General features: G+C 39.8%; 3 protein-coding genes across 3 annotated transcripts in view; 1 reads left to right on the forward strand and 2 right to left on the reverse strand.

Moving 5' to 3' along the window:
• On the reverse strand, positions 1 to 4,145 carry LOC140941656 (glutamine amidotransferase-like class 1 domain-containing protein 1). The gene is made up of 8 exons (XM_073390674.1): positions 4,060 to 4,145; positions 3,622 to 3,698; positions 2,874 to 2,979; positions 2,112 to 2,219; positions 1,787 to 1,884; positions 1,374 to 1,467; positions 908 to 1,019; positions 1 to 486 (listed from the first exon to the last, which is right to left on the reverse strand). The coding sequence occupies exons 1-8, from the start codon at positions 4,106 to 4,108 to the stop codon at positions 465 to 467; spliced, it is 666 nt and encodes a 221-aa protein (XP_073246775.1). The 5' UTR covers positions 4,109 to 4,145; the 3' UTR covers positions 1 to 464.
• A 47-nt stretch (positions 4,146 to 4,192) lies between these two features.
• Positions 4,193 to 13,322, forward strand: LOC140941654 (protein CFAP20DC-like). Its single transcript, XM_073390671.1, has 6 exons — positions 4,193 to 4,347; positions 4,469 to 5,095; positions 6,047 to 7,240; positions 10,791 to 11,135; positions 11,555 to 11,663; positions 12,026 to 13,322. Exons 1-6 carry the CDS (start codon positions 4,327 to 4,329, stop codon positions 12,196 to 12,198), a joined length of 2,469 nt encoding a protein of 822 aa, XP_073246772.1. The 5' UTR covers positions 4,193 to 4,326; the 3' UTR covers positions 12,199 to 13,322.
• Positions 13,323 to 15,589: 2,267 nt separating this feature from the next.
• Positions 15,590 to 18,284, reverse strand: part of LOC140941052 (1-aminocyclopropane-1-carboxylate synthase-like protein 1) — a 17,539-nt gene continuing 14,844 nt past the window's right edge. The window contains exons 14-15 of the mRNA XM_073390008.1: positions 17,926 to 18,079; positions 15,590 to 16,400 (exon numbers count right to left, since the gene is read on the reverse strand). Of these exons, the coding sequence (XP_073246109.1) occupies positions 16,141 to 16,400; positions 17,926 to 18,079 (414 nt within the window). The 3' untranslated portion in view covers positions 15,590 to 16,140. The remainder of the gene's footprint in view (positions 16,401 to 17,925; positions 18,080 to 18,284) is intronic.

Raw genomic sequence — 18,284 nt, forward strand, 5'->3', positions numbered from 1 at the left:
CATCTCCCCCAAATTACCACTAAATTACTTCCTTTGTACTCCACAAAGAATTGAAAAGTGAGAGTTATCATTAAGTTTTTAACACTTTCTAAAATGTTTGAAGGAAAATGAGGCCTTTGCCCTCTCTTAACCATCCTGCAAAGCCTGTTTCTCATGCTGTCGACCTACTTCTGCTACTTACTAAGACAGTACTATTCCAACTCCAGGATACAAGTGCCACTAGCAAAAAGAGCCATGGCTGCAGGTTTAGCATGCCTGCAAAGTTGGACTCAAAGAACTTTGCCAGCATGCCAGCTGTAAACACATGAATATAATGGTCTCTGTTGATGGCAACTTCTGTTCTCATTTGGGAACAGTATTCCGGGCAGTAGCAGATTGTATGTTGCAGACAGGTTGGGGGCAACCAGGCTTAATTAATGCTGTAATAGTATTAAATCTATAATAACATCATGGCCAAAAAAATGTTAGCTCTTGGTCTTCCCTTGTCTGTCAAAAAAAGAGGAAATTTGACAATGTAAGTAAAAGAAAAAAAATGTGGTTAACATAAGATGTTAAACCCTAAATAAATGTAGTAGCGCTTAATAATCATTAACCCATTCATCCCTGACAATTTGCTGGCCTGTAGGACTGTTGGTGATTGGTGTTTAAAAGATATCTCCCCCACCCTCTGCACAGAAGTTGAGACAAAGTTGTGGGGTTGTCTTTACCAGTGGAAGTTTATCACATGGTGGTACAGGGGAAGTGCTTTCGGGCACCACATAAAGTAATTCCCTATGGTGAAGCAGAGGCCTCCATCTTTTTAGGTGGCCATGGGAAGAAAAGAAAAGAGGGAAAAGAGGCCTCTGCTTGCAGGGAATTTCCAGGCTCTTCAGTATGCAGAAAAGAAATTTAACACTTGGAATCTAACCTTGCATTGCACAGAAGAATGAGATTCTGTACAGCTGATAGTGTTGATGTGTCATTTTGTCCTGTTATGAGATGTCTGTCAATAATGACATGCATACCATCAGGTTCAGTGGCTGAAAAAAAAAGGACAAAAAAAATAATTGAAAAGGTCATAATCATGGATTTGTCATTATACTCTACCAGTTGTGTTTGCTACCAGAAGTAAAATGTAAACTAACTTTAGGTCAGTAGGTTCAAGTTCTTCAAATACAGTGAGGACATTATAATATTATATTCCTATGATTGAGATGAGCTTTGAGAAGTTCTAGGAATTATGTTTGGATTTCCCCTTGGAAAAGGTTTGTTGTACATGGATGAGCCTTATGCCTTGATTCCTAATGTTTTACTCAGTTTTTTCCAACAGCATATGTTCTCATTGGTTACTTCAAGGTCACATGGTTTTATTTATGACAAAAAAAACCCCTCACCGCTGTATGTGCCTCCATTATCTTTGATCCAGTCTTCAACGATTAATGGGAGACTTGAAAAATCAGCAGAGCGAGCTGATTCAAATACTGAGGGCTGAACATAACAAGACGTCAGTCCAAAAATGGTCTATTGTGAACAGTTTTACTGCAGTGAATTATTGGATAAATTTAGGTTACTTTCTGGGAAACTGCCCTCTTACCCCTCCCTTAAGCCAAGATTTTGCCCTAAGTGAGAAGTACATGTCAAATTATGTTTGCTTAGGGGAAGGGTAGGTGGGCAATTCCCCAGAAACCAAATAATCGTATTAATGATCCTATTTATTTAATAGTAAATATGTGTGGTTATTATGAGCATTATAATAATTGACATACAGTTAAAACTTAGAAAATTCAACATAGAATACTTAGGTTACCCCTGTCAAACTATAGCTCTTGAAACTCCAAGATTTTCTGTCTTCTCTTCTTGCTGAACAAAGCCCTGCAACACCATGTCCAACAGCACAGATGGGTTCTAAATAATAATAAAGAGAAAACATTGGAGCAGGCAGCAGGCAATCCACATTACAGCTCAAGGAATATGGACAGAATCCTATCAATGACTGGAAATGTCTGGAATCCAAGTTCCACTGACCAAGAATCTGGAATTCAGTGCCTGGAATCTGAAATCCAGAATCCAAGACTGTCTTGGATTCCCTTAAGCATGTTGTGACAAATAGACTAGTAACTGCATGCACTCACTTTTTTCCTGGACAAATGTATTAAGAAGTTTTGCCAACTCATTGTCTTGAGCCAAGTCATAGAGCGCTCCTGGAGCACTTGGTATTAATACTGCACCATACCTGGAAGCTACAGCAGAAAAAACATGTTTTTTTTTACGGTGTTAACAAAGAAAGAGTCAGTCATTTGCATGAGATTATTAATAACAATACAGTCATAACATATTACCACATCCTTAAAGACAGGGTTCATACCAAAAATTGCAACCATTTCCTAAGGACTTTTCAAGGGCCACATTCGATTTTCAAGGACCACCTACCAGGAATATAATTTCACAGTACAAAAATGCACATTCCCAGTCCAAGCAAACAGGACTTTCAAGGGTTAAACTGCTTGATCTACCAACTTCTCTACATTTTTCAGTTCACTTGTCTTCAATTGACAGTTAATTCTTGCATATAAACAAAAAACTCTTTAAATATATAAATCACCTTTAAATTCTCTGAGCTATGATATATATTATATCGATATCTTGGACAACCAAAGGCATTTAAAAAAACACTTTCCAGGCCACTACATTCAAAGTTGAAGAAAATTCAAGGACTTTTCAAGGATTCCACCTTTAATTCAAGGACTTTTACAAGACTGTGCAAACCCCTTAAAGAAAAAAATTTTCATTATCTCTCATCCAACAGACAGATAGTTCCAGCCAGAAACAATCCTTTAAGGGTTTCCATTACTCCCACACTGAAACATTCTGCAAATCATCTAAACTCTTTTTACCATCAACATCTTCAAGTTTTCCTGGAACTGAGAATGGTTTTGTTCTAAACTCATTTAACCACTTTCTGCTGTTTTCATCAGACTTCACAAAGTCTATTTGCTGGCCCTAGGATTCCAATAAACAAACAATGCTAAATAACTGAATTTTTTATCGTATTTATTGCTGCATTACAAAAGGCTAGCCTTAAGGATCAGGAATCACACTGACTATACTGGACACTGTAAAGGTCTGTGACAAATAATTTAAATGTTACACATTCTAAACTACCAGATCACTAGTTGCTCGTTTGGAGGTTTTTTCACACACATGTGCAAGCACCTAAGTTACAAAGAAACATTTTCTGAATAACAATTTTGCAAGAGACTAGCATCTATCCTGAAAGAACATCTACAGGAACTCACAGACACTCATTATTGTAAACTTTCAAAGCATGAGCCAGCTCTTTTTTTGGCATGTAATGGTCATTAAATTTCTGAGGGGTATAAGCATTACTCACTTTTAAATAGGGAGGGGTGGGACAGGCATTTGCACACTGGTAACACCGCTGCATTGACTCCTCTATTCTCTCTAGTCCTCAATAAATACGCTTAATATGATCTTATCTACATGAAATCATAGTTAGTAGTCCCCACTACTAACTATGATGTACTGTATCACACCTTCCCTATGCTTATCTATTTTGGGGAATTGCTTCAAGTTTAATCTAAACTGAGGATTTGGATGGATTTGAAAGCTTGATTTTCCTACCTTAGGTGTTGCAATCTGTACATTGAACACAGAATGTGTCAGTGTAAATGCGTGAATGAAAGATTGAGCAGAGACACCTAAAGGGTATAAAATGCAAAAAATTAAGCTTATTAAATGTTCAAAGGAAACATCCTTATTTGACAGATAAAAACCTTGTGATATTTTATTTACACTCTCCAACTTGGGGTTCATATCCTGGTGTAAATGAAAACAAAAACAAAGACCAAACAATGTATAGATTATACAGTTATGACATCTTAAACAAATTAAGATATTAAGGCTATGAAAAATTATGTTTTCTGACAGTACCAATATACCAGAACCAAGTTTCAGGACTGTGCTTTCGCAAGTATAATCTATTGAAGACCAAAAGAATTATACTTATTAGATTCTTTACATTTTATTATCTGACGAGTCAGGAATAAACAATATCCCTACCTTGAGTTGCAGAGCTACAAACTATCAAACAATTCGGCTTGGCCGCCATATTGGATTCGTTATCTCGTCCCAGACTTCTGGCTACAGAAAAAATGTAACGTTCACGCATGCGTTCATTTGAAAATGTCACAAGTCCGCGAAGAAAGCGCTACTTCGTTGAGATGCTTTCTACTGAGGTTTTTTGCTGTAGTTTAACTTATTTATGCAATCACAAGTAATTTTGGGTAACCGTAGCTGCATGAGGTTCCTATTGTTGAACGGTATATAATGTTTAAACATGAATTTCAGGTAAGTGAACTGCTTGATCAATTTGATCGCCTTCGGCGACAAACTGGTACCCGTGGTTACAATTATTCTTGAGCTTTATTAACTGTAACTTAACTTACATGTTTATCGTTTGTGGTGACAGGGAGGGCCCTGTGTGGAAGTCTTCAGCGCCCAAGGCCGCGATCCTGTAGCGAAATGGCGGCTAAGCGGGAGTGCGTCCGTCAAAAACAAGGTTTACGATAAGGACGTCAAGAGCTTTGTTTACAATTTGGAGGGTGAGACAACGACCACAAAGATGAGCCTACCCAAGGATGAGAAACAATCCCTGTGGCTTTTGCAGCGTTTTTTGATACTACAACTCTATGTGCCGCTTGGACATTCGTTTTCGCTGGAGTTTGGGATCACTGACTCTGGAAATAATAAACGCCGCATTTTGCTGTCTTCAAACCACCGTGAAGTTACAATTACCCACCTTCACGCGCGATTTCCGTTAAATATTCTTCGTCTTGGTGTTTGGTTAAATTTATGCATGGATTTGCAATCATTAGTCAGTGAAACCTTCAAGGGACAGTCTTTTAAAGCTCTGGAAAATTTAACAATTTCAGCGAGTTGCCGTTTGCGTAAAATATTTACTATGAAAGTGCAACCGTTTGATACAACGGACGATGATGAAATTTACGGTTGTCAGAACACAAACAATGGCGAAATCGACAATATTCCGAAAGCACATCAGATCTCCACCTCACCAGATGTGCAGTATCATACTCAGGTGTGTTTTAATCACTATGTTTAATTGTCTTGACGTGTAGTACACAAATAAACCAACTAATTAGCCTTTTTGCAATTTTACAATGCACCTGTTTATACTCGTTAATTACTTTGTTAAACAGATAATTTTAAACAGTGGTCAGACGGCATAATTAAGAAAAGATAAACGCACAGCATGAACCCATCGGGTTATTGATGCTCAAAGGAGGCTACCCAGAATGAAAGAGTTGCTCACGGGGTAATTGAGGGCAACTTCAGCTTCTTGAGTGCTTGACAAACCTCCCAAGTGCATCCCTAACTTTTAATACATATCAGTCTGCTTACAGATAGTAGAAGAATTGCCTGAGAAAACAGCCAGCATATTTTAATGCCACCACTCATTTCCACAAAAATAATGTCGGAAGAACCAGGCAGTGCAGAAATTCCATACCAAGGACACATGACTGCCTAGATTTACGTAGTGCTTCTGATTGGTTGAAAAAGGCCACGCCCAGATCTGGGCAGTGATGTGCCATCAGAATGGAATTTTGGCATTGGTTCCTCAGATGTAATTTCGCGGGGAAACCAGTGGTGGAATTATGAAATGTTGACTGTGTTCTCGGGGTAGGGGAATAGCGATTGCCTTGTCATGAGTGCATGCCATTGTACGTACAAATCCAAGTTCTCTGCAAAGATCACTTTAAATGATGTTTTGTTGAACAACTAGTTTCCTTTCTCAGTGTGGATTGTATGGTCACATAATTCTTCTTTGAGTACGCTCTAGCTTTTATCAGCATTCCGCAATGCGCAAATTGTAAATTGATCGGGAATTGGTCAATTAGAGTGCATGCTTTACTACACTTTTGTTATCTTATAAAAGGACCCTTTTTATACACAACTCTTTTGAGTATTCTGATGTATAGTATTCTTATCTATATACTATTTGTACTATTAATTTTGTTGTTCTTTAAAGGTCATCAACATGGCCAAACTCTGGCAGGCAGAAATAAAAGCTAAGGAGAAAGCTGGTCTTCCTCCACCTTCAACACCTATTTTTGCTGATTCAGACACAGGGATCAAACAGGAAGAGGAACCTACACATATTGCTTTTGGTTCTAAAATTGTTATTCCCAAACATGCTCGAAAAACCTCTCGTGAAGGGGGTGCATCTTCAGCGGGTGCCAGATCATCATCTGGGCTGAATCGTAGTGGTTCAATACCACAGTTAAGGACTTCTTCTGCCGCAGAAGAGCCTGACAGCGGCAGAGAAAGTAGTCGACAAACTCACAGACTGGCATACCAAAGGTCATTCTCTGATGCTACTAATTTGAACTCTAAGGAGTCATCTAATTCTCAACTTGAGGTTGAAGCAACACAATCAATGATGCAACCTCGTCCTCCACGAACTGGGTCGGGTGGAAAGGCTCGTCGGAGGCCCTTTAAAGTCAAGCATCCAGGAAGTGGAATAACAAAATCAAGCAATGTTAACGATAAGTATGCCACCAATCCTGTTAAGAGTGAGGTGAATGGCTCATCTAATTCAAATGACATTGTTCCTGAGGAAAAAGATATGGACAGTAACCAGGAGTCAATTTCTAGATCACAGAGTGAAAGTTCTCTAAAAATGTCTGGTAATGATAGTAGCTTATCAGAAAGTTTTAACAAGTTACACATCCAAATTCCTAACAAGGAACAAAATGGTATCCAAAATCATGAAATGAGTGGGTCAAATGAGCCCTTGCCAACAACAACTCCAGACCTTGGATCTCCACCAGTTTTTACCTTTTCATCAAGACCTCGGTCTGCACCAAGATCACCAAGAAGTCGAAGGCCAAAGCAACAAGATTCTGGTGTAACCCATTTAGAGGAAAAACCAGCTATTCAAATTTTGTTGCAGCGACCTGCTGATGTCAAAGACTCTAAGCTTCGGTCCAGAAAAGATAGTAACAGATCTGAATATGATTCAGACTTTTACAAACCTTCAGGGGAAAGTTCAGCCGAGGAAGATGAACTGCAAAACTTTTTGAAGTCAAGTGGACATTCCCGGTGTAGTTCACGAGGCTCTAAACTGAGCCCATTCCCCAGTCCTGAGCCAAGCCCAGAACCTGATGCATTATCTAATTCACAGGTTTTACGAATGAGCATCAAAAGTAGTCTGCTGAAGGAGGTAAGCAGACAACATACCAAGGCTGTGCTCTAAGGAAAATTTCAGGGAGCCCTTCGGGCTCCCAAGCATTTTAGTTAAGGCGCCCAGACCTCAAAGTTGGTGGCCCGAATAAAATTTTCGGGGAGCCCTTCGGGCTCCCAAGCATTCCAGCTCGGGTGCCCAGGCCTCTCAAGTTGGTCGCCCAAGTACATCTGATGACCAAGTATTTTTTACGCACACGAATCTTACTGGCCTGCTGATCACCAAACTCGGTAATTTTAGCTTTTGGATTCGACCAAAACCCGCATGTTGTCTTATCAAACCCATCAAAGTTTTCGTGCCATTCAGATTTAAAACCAGAAACGTGAGCAATGCCGCCGAATTGTTTAGGTCTTAAAGAGGGAAAAGTAAAAAAATTCAGCAAGTTTACGTAAACTTCATTAAGATCTTTGGGTCAAGGAAAACTGTGCTTTTTATCAGTAATACTAAACTAAAAAATAAATTTTCAAAAGGTGAATCAATGCGGCATGAAATATAATGTGACGGAGTTTTATACGGGGCAGATCGAACTCAAGTTCCTGTGAAAAATTCCGTGAAACAGTGAAACCGCCGCGGCCCCAAACCTATTGTTTCAATAAAAAATAAGTCATCTTTAATTTCCTTTTCTATATTATCAGTGAATCTTTTAGGATAATTGAGTTTTTTGTGGATACGGTCGAAGCGTAAACCAGCTCTTCTTTCCGTGTTTTTTTTTTGGCCGCTAAATTTAGCCTATATATGCCTGCATGCGAATTTAGTTATCGATACGTAAAATACCAAGACAACGTGGAACTGCCCTGTTTCTAAAACAACAATAAAAACGATCAGAACGATCATATCTTTTCTTTTTATACTTCGCTATGTTGTGTAAAGGGAAGAAAACAATCATAAGTTATGTTTTAGCCAAGCAGACACAGCAGCCAAAAACCGTAAAAACATTACATTCGCATACTGCTTAACCTGAGATCAGGCGTTATTTTATTTTATTTTTTTTGCTTCTTTGGCTCGAGAAGGAAAAAAAAAAAAAACGCCTGATACATTTATTTAACAAGCCGTCAACCACCCCCTAATTTACATAATCTAACGTCTACTTGACCTGTCATGCTATTAGCCAATAAGCGTTTACCATACGGGAATCAAATTTTGGCGCGAATAATGTATGTTTTGAAATCAATTTTAGGGAAAAGAAAATTTTTAAGTACGTCCATGTTCAGATGGCGCTTCCTAAAAAAAAATTTAGATGTGTTGTTTTCGTGATGAAATACTGCTAGCTGGAGCTGCCGTACCTTTATTTAACAGCTACAAATAATAAAGAATTTACTGGTTAAAGCTCGTTGACTTTGTTCTGTACCAAAAGCAGTGAAAAAAAAAATTAGGCTGAAGCACCATATTTCACGAACTGAAAGGTGCTGTGAAAGTGAAGATCACTCAGAATAATTCGCAGGTTTCTGCTGAAGGAGGAATTACAGTGAAGCCGGGTCAAGATTCCATTCATGAATTCATTATTTGAAAAGTGAAGCCGTTTGTCGCTTCAGTAACTTGTAGCCGGTATCAAATTGCATTCAAATGATCGGTGTAAACGATGAGATGGAAAATATTTCAATGGATGAAATTTCTATTTTAGGCATTCTTCAAATTCAAGAAAACTGAGCCGGTAGAAATTTCATAACGAACTCGCGTGTGTATTCACTGCTCATTACGCAAGCAAAAATGCAGACTGAAATCAACAACAACTAACGGATGGCGGCGTTTTGGCCAATCGGAACAGCGCAAATCATTCGTATTAGTTCCTATCCAATCAGGAAAAAGTCCAGATTCTGGCTTTTTTACATGTGATCCGACAAACAAATGTATCATGCCCTCTTCCCGTGAGAGACATAAAGGGATAATAGGGAGAGGGCATGATCTCAGGCTACATACTGCTCAATACGGCAATTTCCGTTTTACATGAAAATAAATTACTCCGCGTCGCCATCTGCGCTCTACGTCTGTCAGAAAAGTATTGACAGTTTCTCCTAAAAACTGTACCTAATGAACCATTCTATCTCAAACAAGAAATTTTAAAACTATTTTAAGAAGCGGTACAAATCGAAATCCGTGCCGCTTGTCACGTTCAAAGTGATGGATTATGTTACATGTGAAATCATGCAGAACGACCTTTGAACATCGACGCGCGCCCGTTTCTTTCGTACAACATTAGTAAAAACATTTTCTGTAGGGTTTAGTAAACTCCGACTCAACAAGCCAACACTAGTATGTTAAATTTTTCTGCCCGCTTAACTGAACACTGCACCAGAAGCAAGAGTGCCCAGCCGGGTGACCGGGACCGTTTTTTCAGTCGCCCGAAGCTAAATGTTAGTCGCCTCAGGCGACCGGGCGCCGTTAGAGCACAGCCTTGCATACACATATTATTTGAACAGTATCAGATGTATTTTAGGGGCCTTAATCACAAAGCCTTACTATAGGGCTGTCACAATGAAGTTGCCAGGCACATATTTTATTATGAGGTGGGTCCTATTTCCCTTCTGTTTCCAATGAATTTGGCTGGCAGTCATGTTCATACATGTAGTAGGCGGGGAGAATCCCTGGCCCTTAGTTTTTCGAAGGTATTGACTATGTATGTGTTATGGTACATGGTACTGATTGACACAGGGCTGTCATTAAAGGCTGCAGGGCCAGGGATTTTTCCCAGGCAACTACAGACCTGATCCCTGGCTACTTACATTTGAAAAAAGAGGAAAACTAGGATCAAAACAAATAAATAGCTAACTGATTCCCCGCCTTCTCCTTATATTTATCAGGCAACTTGAAAACTTAGTGACAGCCCTGGTTTGACAATATTAAACTCAGAATTACACAACGTGTTACTTATCCCAGCCAAAGTTATGGAAATCAAGATCAACACTTCAAAGTCAATTGAAACCCCCTTGAAACTAATCTTGAAAGGCCCACATAAGAAACCACTATCGGAGCTGTAACAATGACCAGCAAAAATATCACTCATGAACTGAATTCCGATTTTTACACACTTTATTCTATTATTCCAACTCCAATCAAATTTATGTGATTTTTGCTGGAGTTGAATTCTCACGGACAGCACTTAAGTTTTGCCTTTGGGGGTAAGGCCAATATCATAGTCCAGTCTTCCCCTTTGCCCCATGCAGTTCCCAAGGTCAGGGTCACTTTGTGATCTTGGCCTCGTCCCTAGAGGCTATGGCAACTCCTTCAACAAGGAAAAATGGTTAACTGTTGAATATTTGAGAAGCCCTTTTTCAATTTTCCCTTGCTGTCCTTACAAAGAACTTTGCTATAGTTTGATATTCAAATTTCAAGAACTTTCTTGTTGTTATTTGTGAAATGTTTTATATAGGATTGAAAACATCCTAGTCGTTGTTTGTGTTCAGCAGTAATTTTAAAATACAAAATCAGATACCAGTAGTCTTTATTGAACCAAGGATAAAATTGAACCACGACATAAACAACAGCATGTGTTTTTTCTTCCTTACTTTCATCTAAACTTGTCAATTGACAGATTCCTTCACCTCGTAAGAACAATACTAAGCCCTATGATGCCAATGACTATCAATCAGATGCAAGTTCGTGGAGGAACTTTCAATCAACTGCTAGCTCATGGCGTTTTGACACATCTGTCATGAGTAGCAGCATGCTGGACAAGTCCCTTGATAAATCATTCAACAGTTCATTTGGTCAAGAACACATAATCAGTGAAGAGACATCAGAATCAGAGGAGGGGATTATTATAAACGATGATGGAGGGGATTCCCTCAGTGGCGATAGTGATGATACCAGCTATTCTACTTGGAAACGACCTCCTCCCCCTGATAAAAGAGTCCATCGTTATTTAGATGAAATGAGGGTAAGTGGTGACGTATGTGTGGAAGATTACATTGTAAATTTGTGTAAGAAAGGGTGCACCTGTCAATAAATTTTTGTTTTAATCTTACAGTCAGACAGGTACTGAAGAAGAAAACTGTAGCTTGATTTAAGTAGGGATTTTTTGAGGGGTATTCAAAACAATCCGAAGATTTGTGATAGTTCCTATGTATCCCGGCCGCATAGTTCCTGTGGAGATTTTAATAGCTCGGAAATTCAGCATCGCATCTTTTGGGGTTTTGTTTGAAGCCCTAGGGAGTTTTGGGGGTTTTGATTTTTGCCCCCCATTCAATCATCCCTGTCACTTGAAATCTGGAGTACCCCCTCCCCCCCCCCCCGGCAAGTTCCCCTTGCCTTTACTACAGATGCTTTCATAATTTAATAAACTCTTTCATTGTACAGCACCCTGGACCAGAGCCAGACTTAACAGCCACCCTACCACTTGACCCAAGAGAGTACACTGATGTGTTCAGTCCACCTATTGTATTGCCTAGTCAGAAGATCAGCTCAGGTGGGGACAATCATTTTTCATGTCTTGTGCATTTTCACAAGACATGAAAGATAATTAACACACCCTCTTCACTCTACACCAGCAGATTAACTGTGTTTGTTTTACTCAAATCATGTTATGATTAGTCCCTCTGAAAACGACTTCATTTTGTTTCCATTGGTAGTTCATTTTCCATTTTATCTACCTTGGGAAATCAAATAATATCCTCAGAAATCAAAACTGTTTCATTAGGGACCAGTTTGTAACAAACAGTCAGAGCCATAGTTATTTCCTTCCTTGTTCAGGTCCCTGCATTCTTTTACCTTAACATTAAGATCCATGCTAAGAGGCAACAAAAATAACACAATGTGTCTTATTTACAGCTGGACAAAACCATGTCCTCTCAGCAGCCCTGTCACCACCCAGAAGTCGTAACCCAAGTAGCAGTGTGGAGCATGATATGGGAGCAAATGAAGAAGAGCTTGATTTGTTATATGATCCATGCTTGAACTGTTACTTTGATCCCAAATCTCATAAATACTATGAGCTAGCATAAATGAAAGTCTCCAGTTAGATCACAGGCATACCAATCTCAGTGTTGTGGACTGTGCTTTATATGAATGGTCATTAATTTCAGTTACGAAGTGGAAGCATGGGTAACCAAGAAGTTTTAACAATTGCTAGGTTTCATATTGTGGAGGACTGTATATGAGTTTGTGGTGTATTATGGAATCATCAACACAAGACCCACACATCAAGAAAAAGCACACCAAGTTTTTCAAAATCCTCAAATTTGGTGTTTATCAGGCTGTCAGAGATACAGCCATTGAAAAGCTCCAAAATTTAAAAGGAAATGACATCCAAGACAATCCATATAATTATTTCAAAGTAAGTTTTTTTTGTAAGATTTTGAATGGTTGTTTCTTTTTCAATACAAGACTGATTAACACCAAACTTGAGTATTGTAATGCTCAGTATGCTCTTTCTTATTTTGGTGGGTCTTTATGTTGATACTCGAGGGAGGGGGGGTGGGGGGCACTGCAATGGACTAGAATCCTGTCCAGGGGTGAGTGGCAATACTCCTAGTTGCTTAATGGTCCATATAAAGTGCACTACACCAACACCAAAATCATGGTAAGCTAGTGGTGTGATGATTGTGCATCATGTAGAATGGTCATAACCTGAGAAAACGGCCAAAATTTTGGGACACCACAAATGGTTCCCTGCGCAAAATGACGTCTGAGGAACAACTGCAGGAATTTCGTGCTCCTGATGACATGTCAGTACTACTCAGAAATGGGTAGTACGTCTGATTGGTTTTGCCATTAGGAAAATTTACTTCAACTAATCAGAAGCCCTATCCAGACTCATGTCATCAGTTTTGAATTTCTGTGCTGGTTCCCCAGCCTTTTTCTTAGGCTATAATGGTCATAATTTATTATTTAATTTTATGGAAGTGTGGTATTCTGTGCACACAATATCGACAAGTAGAGCTTGTGACTAGTTGTGGTAAAAACATGTTCATAGTGTTATTTATTTTGGCACAAAGTGAGTGAATGTGTTTACGCACTCCTCTAGTGCTATTCAATAGTTCATGCTCGTGTGACTTTCAAAATCGCATGTAAAAAGATAAACAATCCACCTGGTTATAAAAGAATAAAAGTATGGAAATGTTTGAGTTTTGAGTATAATGTTTTTATATGCCATAACGCTAACAAATTTGTATTTGCTAAGTTTCTTTTCTCTTATAAAGGCAATTTTCCCTAGAGTTTCAACCAAACCAGTGCCTAATGATGACAGCTGTCCACTTCCGGTTAAGGTAGGGGAACACATATCACTAGGGATCTGTGTTCTCCTTCCTAGGAAACACATATCCCTAGTGATATGTGTTCCTAGTGATATGTGTTCTCCTACCCGGGAAACACATATCCCTAATAACATGTGTTTCCCAGGTAGAGGAACACATATCACTAGGGATATGTGTTTCTGAGGTAGGGGAACTCATATCACTAGTGACATGTGTTTCCCAGGTAGGGGAACACATATAATTAGGGAAATGTGTTTCCCGGCCAAGTAGGGGAACATATATCACTAGGGATATGTGTTTCCCGGGTAGGGGAACATATATCACTAGGGATATGTGTTTCCCGGGTAGGGGAACATATATCACTAGGGATATGTGTTTCCCAGGTAGGGGAACTCATATCACTAGGGATATGTTTCCCGAGTAGGGATATGTGTTTCCCACGTAGGGGAACTCATATCACTAGTGACATGAGTTTCCCAGGTAGGGGAACACATGCATATAACTAGGGATATGTGTTTCCCGGCCAAGTAGGGGAACATATATCACTAGGCATATGTGTTTCCCAGGTAGGGGAACAAATATCACTAGGGATATGTGTTTCCCGGGTAGGGGAACACATATCACTAGGGATAGGTTTTTCCCAGGTAGGGGAACACTTATCACTAGGGATATGTGTTTCCCAGGTAGGGGAACACATATCACTAGGGATATGTGTTTCCCGAGTAGGAGAACACATATCACTAGGGATATGTTTTTTCCCGGGTAGGAGAACATATATCACTAGGGATATGTGTTTCCCGGTCAAGTAGGGGAACATATATCACTAGGGATATGTGTTTCCCGGGTAGGGGAACATATATCACTAGGGATATGTGTTTCCCGGGTAGGGGAACATATATCACTAGGGATATGTGTTTCCCAGGTAGGGGAACTCATATCACTAGGGATATGTTTCCCGAGTAGGGATATGTGTTTCCCACGTAGGGGAACTCATATCACTAGTGACATGAGTTTCCCAGGTAGGGGAACACATGCATATAACTAGGGATATGTGTTTCCCGGCCAAGTAGGGGAACATATGTCACTAGGCATATGTGTTTCCCAGGTAGGAGAACAAATATCACTAGGGATATGTGTTTCCCGGGTAGGGGAACACATATCACTAGGGATAGGTTTTTCCCAGGTAGGGGAACACTTATCACTAGGGATATGTGTTTCCCAGGTAGGGGAACACATATCACTAGGGATATGTGTTTCCCGAGTAGGAGAACACATATCACTAGGGATATGTTTTTTCCCGGGTAGGAGAACATATATCACTAGGGGTATGTGTTTCCCAGGTAGGGGAACACATATCACTAAGGATATGTGTTTCCCGGGTAGGGTAACACATATCACTAGGGATATGTGTTTGCCAAGTAGGGGAACACAGATCACTAAGTATATGTGTTTCCCGGGTAGGTGAACACATATCACTAGGGATATGTGTTTCCCAGGTAAGGGAACACGTATCACTAGAAATATGTGTTTGCCGAGTAGGGGAACATATATCACTAGGGATAAGTGTTTCCCGGGTAGGGGAACACATATCGCTAGGGATATGTGTTTCCCGGGTAGGGGAACACATATTATGTGTTTCCCAGGTAGGGAACACATATCACTAGGGTAATGTCTTTCCTGGGTCACATATCACTATGGATATGTGTTTCCCAGGTAGGGAAACACATATCACTAAGGATATGTCTTTCCGGGCTAGGGGAACACATATCACTAGGGATATGTGTTTCCCAGGTAGGGAACACATATCACTTGGGTAATGTCTTTCCTGGGTCACATATCACTATGGATATGTGTTTCCCAGGTAGGGAAACACATATCACTAAGGATATGTCTTTCCGGGCTAGGGGGAACAGATATCACTAGGGATATGTGTTTCCCAGGTAGGGAAACACATATTACTAGGGATATGTGTTCGGGGGAACACATATCACGTGGAAACACATATCACTGTGACGTCACATTGATATGAGTTCCCCCTGCGAGCTGACACAAGAAGTAGGAAATAAAAAGAATTAATAATATTATACCCAGAACTGAGATAACTTTCGTTTTTTTGATCAGTTCAGATTCAGATAACACATATTTTATGACAAACTCTTTTTATTGACGTAATCTCTGTGAAAGCACAGGTAGCCCAAGCTTTATAAGTCAATGTTAATTTGAGACTCGCCATAACATTGCATCATAGTGAAGATATAAGGATTTGTATAGGGGGGAAATAAACAATATTTCTTGGAAAAAGTATAGACGTGTTCGACTGTATTAGTTATGATTATCTTGCAATACTTTTTATTGTAGTTTTTACTAGTTTCTCACGCTTTAGTCACCTTTAACATAAATTTGATATAACAATATTGTAAAGCGCAACCGAATATATTCATATGGAGGTTTTCGCTATATAAATGTAAATTATTAATTATTAGTCTCGGTTCTAAAACAATTACTTTGGGAAAATACTGCAATTATTCGCTGACCACAACGCAGGGTGACCGCTTTGCAAGTTGTGAGAACATCGTTTCTCTGTTCCAGAACTCGTCTCTCCCCCCCTCTCCCACCCCGGCACCGTGATCCAGACTCTGTTGCTTCGCTAGCCACTGAACATTATTCGAGTGTTATAATTTAGAAATGCGGCTATTTATCGCCGTCCTGGTGTAAAAATGCTTTAGCTAGTTCTGGGTTTTCTGAAACCCATTTCTCTGCAGTGTTCTCTTTTAACCAATCACTGTCCTTTATCTGCCGGTTCAACGTGTGAATTAAGTCCTCAAGTGTCTGATCTGAAGAAGTAACATTATCTTGGCTGTGACTGGGCGGGGCTTTTACTCTCCCATCCGGCTGTTTTGCAGCTAACTCAGTTCGGACGTTCTTGACAGTTTTCTGTATTCTTGAGAGCCCTAAAACAAGAGTATGCAGAGGAGGCCGACCGTTACTCTTCTAGATGAAAATGGCGCATGTAAGCTTTCCGAACGGCTTCGAACGTTTACCTAAGCGTTTAGTATACGCTCATGTAAACGTCCAACGCAGAACGTTTCAAATGCCAAAAGTAGCCGCTCTCAGCTACAGAATGACAGTACAATACATTTTAGGCGAAAAAAAGGGTGAATTGATGTTACATGTCAATATTCATCGCAGTTTAATACTAAAAAACAGAACTTTTCCTCTAACTTCACACATTCGAACGGTCAGACAATTTATGTGGGCTCCCTTTGACGTCACCTCTTTTAAAAATCTCAACGAAAGGCTGGGATAAAAGGGCCTTGCGCTACAAATCAAGACTGAACAAAGTAATTTTTCTTTATCGTTGAAGGTACAGTGAATCACTGCAAATACGGTCTTTGATCAGTGACTCACTCAACGTCGGATCAAAAAATATAGCGAGCAGGTAAAATCAAGGGGAGCATAAAATAACTGTGCAGTAGTCGTTTCCCATAATTGTTCACTCGTTCGTGACTGTTTTGAAGACTTCTGACGAGAAAGAATTGACAATTCAAGTTTTTAGATACCTTCGATACTTCCGAATAGCACCTCTGTGTTCTTGAAGAAATTCATCAGGCTAGTGAAGTTAAACAGTCGACTGAAATGTTCTTAAACCACAGCCAGTCTTAACGTCTTCTCGCCAGGGACGAGGGAGCCTATCAGCTTTCTCCCATATGGACACAAGTGATCTCCACCCCCAAACCACGGGGGGTAGAGGGCGTCTACAGAGTGACTTTGCGCGTTTATCGCAATAATTAACACCTTCAGAAGCCTATTTAAGGCTTCTGACACTTTTAATGTTTTTCAAGTTTTGATAAAGATGGCTGACAGTCATCGCAACTTTCAGCATCAATAAGACGTTAAGACTGGCTATGTTTTAAGAACATTTCAATCGACAGCACCTCTGTGTATTCTCCTCCTTACACTTCTTCAATAGGTATCTGGTCACCTCGCCACCAAGAATAGAACTTAGCTTAGCATTGGTTTGAACCTTCATTAACGGAAATTTCGTAACCGTTACTTTATATTCATATTTCAAAGACATGTCTAGTGGTTGTGAAACGTTTCTGCCAGTTTTTTAATCCCTCACGATCGAATGTCAAAGTTTACATTCACAGAACCTAAACATGTATTATTAGTATTTGCATTATATATTTCAACAGCAGAAGACGTTCGACGCAAGGATCGTCAATATAGGATCGACAGATTTGTATTTGGATCGACTTTGAATTCGGATACGCTTGACCAGAATCTTAGGTAAGTAATCTAGGTATTAAACTGTTTCAGTTATTTCAGAGTTATTCGTTGGTGGCGAATCGACTTCTTGGTGGCGATTTAGTTGATCGCGAGATGACCGTAAACCCTTTAATACCTCCCCCCCCCCCTTCCCTTCCGCGGCCCCACCTTCTTTTGCTCCACGATTCGAACACAATTGTAACTCACCGAGTTGAAGAACTTCTGTGTCCATGGCGAAAATGATTCTAAACCATCCGGGTTCAGGACAAAGAAAGTAGGCTCCAGGATAAATAGACACGCCATTAGCTACCATTCGCTCAAACAGCTGATACTCTTCTTCAAATGTCGACGTTGGGACAAGCTAATAATAAGAGAAAAACCCACGATACTTTAGCTTGCTAACTCCGTACTGCAGTTATACTTACTGTCTAAACGTGCGGGTTAATATAATACGAGTAGGGTGACTATCGAATTCCAGTGTAAATCTCTTAATAATATCGTATATTTTTCTTCCTTTCCGAACACTTTGTGTGAAATCGCTGTAAGCAAAACGTGTGGCACATTAT

The sequence above is a fragment of the Porites lutea genome, chromosome 6 (assembly GCF_958299795.1).
Source record: "Porites lutea chromosome 6, jaPorLute2.1, whole genome shotgun sequence".
NCBI lineage: Eukaryota > Metazoa > Cnidaria > Anthozoa > Scleractinia > Poritidae > Porites > Porites lutea.